This window comes from Pterocles gutturalis, unplaced genomic scaffold (assembly GCF_000699245.1).
Source record: "Pterocles gutturalis isolate BGI_N339 unplaced genomic scaffold, ASM69924v1 scaffold2175, whole genome shotgun sequence".
Taxonomy (NCBI): domain Eukaryota; kingdom Metazoa; phylum Chordata; class Aves; order Pterocliformes; family Pteroclidae; genus Pterocles; species Pterocles gutturalis.
Genome location: NW_010143047.1, coordinates 77,467 through 83,466, shown reverse-complemented (window position 1 = coordinate 83,466; position 6,000 = coordinate 77,467). Strand labels below are relative to the sequence as shown.

The window sequence follows — 6,000 nt, the reverse complement described above, 5'->3', positions numbered from 1 at the left end:
CTCACTGAAATAATTCCAGCTAAGAGCTTTACATGGTCACTTGTTTTCAGAGCCAGCTTTCAGAAAAACACCCATAACCACAGAATGTTACAGTACTATTTAATGCATTAAACTCCGAGGCTTAACATGGCAGTGATGAAAGAAACTTTAATGTTAAGGATGCTTTGGGGTTTTCACTTGAGATGAGATCACTATAATACAGAAGAGTCTCTTTTCTCTTGAAGAGTAAGGATGATGGCTGAAGAGTAAATTCTACTGAAAACCTAGTAAATAAATGAGAGACAAATGCATGGAATGTAACTTAAATATAATGGCACCTCTAATGCACTCCCAAGAAAATGTCTCTGAAAGCAAAATCAGCAAACTGGGCACACTTGTAGAATAGATAAAATCTTAAGTTTTACTGGTAGTACATGGATGTAACGGAACATGAACTTTAAATCCCTTTTATAAAAAATCTGAATCTTAAATTATATTTCATAATGATTTGTTTTGTCTTAATATCAATCTTTAAAACATAGGCTATGGAAAGTCTCAGAAGAGAGACAACTTGTTCCTTCTTAACGATCTGTGTTACAGTTAAAGGACACAACTAAGAACAAAACGTCATCCGAAAGAGAATAAAACTACAATTAACCAAGAGTCCCAAGTTTTTTTTTCATCCTTAAAAAACATGTCATACAAGGAACTGCATACCGTCAGGCTACAAAATCCATGATCTGCTTTCTCCTCTCTATGTTAAGGTATATAATTTAAGATTTACTATTTACCTTCTTTGTGCAGGAAACATAGCAGATGCAGATGCCTGCGCAGCCACCTGCTGAGTGGCAACAAGGGCAGCAGAGGTCAATCCTGAGGTAAAGAAGAAAAGAAGGAATGTTGATGTACTTCTGCTTTTAAAGGATTTTTGGGCTCAGAGAAATGTTGGGAAGCATCTCTAAGGTAAACAGACAATAAAACCCACCATCAGAAAGTAGTGGGGTTTTAACACTGTGTAAATGGCAAATGTTTCAAGGAACAGTGCTAAGACAGCCTCCCCACTATTATCAATATGCCTTCATATAGTAAACTGAATTGTCCTTGATAGATATTTTACACAAAAATACAGCATTATTACCTATTGTATTCCTTTCCAAGTACTACACTGCGTGATGCTAAGTGGTTTGTATGAGTTCCTGAATAGGAAGCTCAGTAGAAATAACAGGAAACAAGAACAATCAAAAGTCACAGTGAATTGCAGAAATGACATGCCAGCTGCTCAGAATACGGTACTTTAATAATAAGTTACGATTTTTTACAATTTTCCTACTGAACAAGCATAATGCATCCCAAAAGGCGTATGGAATCACTGAATCAAACTGAGAAATGTCAAGACTTTTACACAGGAAAAATAACTGCTGAGGCACCAAGTGAACATAACAAATTAATGTCATTTAGTCACCAATTGTGACAGCGTGTACTTTGCTGCAAGGGAGGAAATCTTTTTTAATTCAGCTAGAGTCCAGGGTTAGAGAAAAACAGTCAAAGACTGGTGTAAAACCTAGAGAGAATGAATCATGTCTTACTGCAACTCTGTGCACTGCATTTGCCAAAAAACAAAGAGTCCTCTTTCAGACGGTCAAATTATAACAAGCTCAAACCCTTGTGACTGCAATGCCTTGTACATAAAATATGTTCAGTATAAAAAGCTTTTGTCTTTGCTACACTTCCTCCATTGCTTACACAACCCTAATTACACAAAAAGGAGGTTGTTTGGTTTGGGTTTTTTACTGCCTTTCAGCCAGTTAATGTCAATTTTCAGTAGGAATTAAAACATTCACGTGAATGACAGCCTAACTGGTACATCTTTAATAATAATGCTCTAATACCCAGCTTTGGAAACAAAACTTTGTATTTTTCAGGCACGAAGCCATGAAGCTATTCATTTGCTGTTTGTCCATGCTGTGAATTTTCAAGTCTTCTTCCTAAATGTAAAGCATTTCTGATTTAACAAGGAGAAATTTAACATTTTATTCAAAATGTTTCATGTAGGCATGACGTCCAATGTCAAGGTAACAACTCCATGAGGCAAGCTAATCTAACCATTGGAAATCTTATGCTCACCTTGAAATGGGTCATATTGTCCAGGTATAAGGGGATAACCCATTCCAACATGTGTGTGATGGTGCGTATGAAGATGCCGCTGGCTGAAAGGAGAATGACGGTCTCGTTCCCTTTCTGCTTCCCGTTCACGCTCAGCTGCTGATTTTTCCACAGGCTAGTAATAAAAAGCAAAAGAAAACTAAAGTGAGAATTTTAAATGGGACGAAATCACAACAGAACCACGCCTGCCATTAGCTGGCAATAATCTTTTAAATTCAAATGATTAAGCTGATTTTTTCTGAAGAAGTATCTCTACTGGATTATTTGCACTTGATTCTAATTTAAAACTGGTGTTATCTGGCTAATGGAAGATCTTCCAAGCCGCTGAGATTTTGAGGCAACACACTGCAGCTTGAAGCCACCATGATGACTTCTAGTTTTGGGCTCCCTTAAGCTTGGCCTCCTTGCCAATGCCTTAACAACCTCACTGAGCTGCTGAAAGCTGATGTAAATGAATCCTCAGCCTTCTCTAATGCACTCCAGTGATCAAGCCTGCCTGAACAGCAAGAAAGCCCTCTTAAAAATAGAACTAGAGTCAGTGACTTGCTCACAATTAAAACTAGCACCGAACTTATCTGAAAGTAAAATAACAGTGTTTGCTCCAACAGAGCAACTCTTCAGAAATGGGGGCTCATAACCTGCTATTTGGAAGATGTGGCTTCTTGGCAAATATAGGGAGGGGATATTACCAAATCCCACAGCCCAACTTCTCATTTCATTATTTATTTCCAAACAGGAGCTTCCTGTTTAATGGCAATAAACTGTGCACCAGGAGGCATCTCTGAATCTATGTTTCTGTATGAGTCCATTCATTTAAGACAGAAAGACTCTGAGCACAGAACTATGTTATATGTGTCACTTTCAGTTTATGCCACAGAAGCATCTTAACTATAAACTGCTTTTATTTTAAGCAGTACTATAAAGAAGCATCATGCATTCACAGCATGATGCCAGACTGTGTGCTTCTTAAAACGATGTTCTTTACCCCTCCCCATATGTACCACACTTCAGTAACAACAGATGAAGCCTTACAACAGGAGACTTGCTGCGATACTGGTTGGCATGCTGCTGGAGCAAATCCAGTGCTTTGGACTCAGTGGTTGATTTTGCATTGATGTTCGGGCTGGTACTGACTTTCTCTGCTTCTTCTCTCCCTGACATCTTCCCATAAACTGGATAATGAAATCCTGGAGAGAGATAGGCCCCTGCAGGCAAACAATAAATACCACATCAAGTTACTGTTTTTACATTTTGGTTATATGAAGGTGGGAGGAGGGGATGCCAGGACAGAGGATAACATTAAAAATGGATCACGTGACCATTAAATGGCATCTTTGCTCTTCAATTTCTTCACCTAATTTACCCAGATGGTTATAAAGAGGATTGAGCTGATATTCATTTCAGACATTTATGGGTTCTCTTTAAGTGAAAGGAATAGTAACTATAATGGTTCTGACAGTAAGTGCTTAGAATATTTTTATAGGCAATAAACTATCTGTCAGTCTAACAGCAATAGCAGACTGTCAAGGGTTGAGAAAACAGTAGCTGGGAACTGTGACAGTTCATAAAAGGAACATCTTGTATTAAATCAGTTTCATCCACAGAACTTTCCCTAGTGGAAGAACAAGCAAAACAAATATCACCCATGAAGCTTCTAATTTACTCTAGCTACTAACAGAAATACTAAAATGCAGGCTTTACTGCACTTTGAGAGTGTTAAGTCTTAACTAGCGTGAAAGGCAAATTTCAGAATACATACCGGGATAGCTGTGCATTAGGACAGGAGAGACTGCGCGATAGGCTGGATGGTTGGGATCGTACATCTGTGGATAAGGATAAGCATGCAAGTACTGGATATATGACTGATGCTGACTCATTGGTGAGGAAACTGCTACTCTAGAACCCCGAGAGTCCTTCCAATTTACAGGAGTCTTTCGATCATCACTTTTTATCTTGCTCTCATCCACCGATTGAGAGTCAGAACGCTTGACCTCTTTAGGCTCCTCTTTAATGCTTGTTAATGAGACAGGAAGGTTAGGCAGGGAACTTTCCTTGTTAGGTGTTTTTCTAGGGCTGTCTTCTTTTAACTTTTTCTCACGATCAAGTTCTTCTGATTTTTGCTGATCAAGGTATTTGGGCTGATAGACATAATGATGCCATGTTCGTGAATCTGGATCCTAATATGGAGGAGAAAAAAATGTTTGTTCTGAACTTAGATGTTGAAATAAGATCATTATTGATATTTGCCATACTTCAGTTAATATATTTTTAATAGCTGTTTTAATAACGTATCCCTATTGCGTAGAGGAGAGGTTGCTTGCTACAGAGTGCCTTGAGCTTAAAGTCAAACCAATATTCCCATGAAAGAGCGAGAGACTATTATCAAAATTTAATTCAATTGCTTCATCTTATATGCTTCTTCACGCCTTTAACTAGTTTAATCATGAAATACATATGCATTGTATCAAAGTTCTGAGACCACGCTATTCATAACACATTTTAATTAAAGCCCACAGAGAGATTTTCCCACTAGAGAGCAAAACATATCCATGAACCACAAAATTAAAGCTGGCTAATGATATGCCAGAGCACTTAGATTACCTGGAACAATGAACCTGAAAAACTGATCTAGCTGGAAAGATGCTAATGCTGCCTCTGATATTACAAACATTCAGCAATCAGTGGAAATCACACATTAAGGCAGGTTTCCTCAGATGAGATTCTTATTTCAAGTTTGTAAAATTACACATGGATAAATATTTACAGGATCAGGACCACATGGTTTAAAGAACATGCACAGAATACCACAAATACATTTTTGCATACTATATTACATAGACCAGTTTATAAACACGTTATAGAATTAGGTGGGTGAATTGTTTACAAGATTGCACCAAATCAGTACTGACCAGTAACAGGAAGACTTTTTTTTTCTAATACACGATATGCAAGAGCTAATTATAAACACTGTCTCCAACTGACACATACTTATGACACATGCAACAGAAACATAAACGCGCAACTAGAGGCTTACACAGACTGGTTCAAATACTCATCTAAATCAGTAGAAATCTTCTCCTACTCTGGGCTATACCATCCCACTTCCTTTAGAGCTCCCTAACTCCTGCTCACCTGACCTCATCATGTCTTGAAAGACAGCCTGTAAGGGTGAAGTCTGGGATGTACTGTACACCAGAACATTAAAGCATCAAGCATTGAGGCTCTGGTTCAGAGCACAGAGACAGTCACACTTCCTCAAATGAAGGCCATGTGACATCTAGGAAGGTCAGCACGAAGCCACTGGATGAAATTCCGGTTCCACTGAAGTCAATAGCAAAACCATCTCTGCCTTCAATGGAGAGAGGATTTCATCCATTGTGCAGGTCTGTAGGGGCCTGAGGTTGGTTGAGGAGAGAACAGGTCACCTTGGGTTAAGATAAAGAGCCGAGCTTCAAGCCAACTCTTCAAAGAACCAGCTCACCCATCTTTAGTAAATGCCAACTGTCATTTAACAAAAAAAAGGAAATACTTCAAACCATGTTTCAAATCCACACTAAGTCCTCTCACAATGAAAGCCGTTTATTTTGCTTGAAATTTCTCATTTCTGAACTAAGGAAATTGCTTAGAATTTACATCTAAAAGAGAAATTGAATTCTATTTTATTCATGCATGTAATTTAAAATAGTCTTTTCAGGTCTTAAGCCTGGTTCTGTCACCACCTTGCCAGATTTTTTTTTTTTCTTTTCTTTTCAAACAGCTCAACTGAAAGGTTTATCGGTCTATTCACAGACTACAGAACTCTCCAGCATCAAAAAAGGATGGCGGAGTGTGTTTGGCTGCAAAGGTAGAAGAACATAG

The 6,000-nt window shown here is 38.2% G+C and overlaps 1 protein-coding gene across 1 annotated transcript in view; it reads right to left on the bottom strand.

Annotated features, from left to right (window-relative positions):
- Positions 1-766: 766 nt before the first annotated feature.
- The window catches only part of ZNF608 (zinc finger protein 608), an 80,882-nt gene continuing 75,648 nt past the window's right edge, over positions 767-6,000 (bottom strand). Inside the window, exons 5-8 of the mRNA XM_010084562.1 lie at positions 3,902-4,319; positions 3,175-3,347; positions 2,104-2,257; positions 767-852 (exon numbers count right to left, since the gene is read on the bottom strand). Coding sequence (XP_010082864.1) covers positions 767-852; positions 2,104-2,257; positions 3,175-3,347; positions 3,902-4,319 — 831 coding nt within the window. The remainder of the gene's footprint in view (positions 853-2,103; positions 2,258-3,174; positions 3,348-3,901; positions 4,320-6,000) is intronic.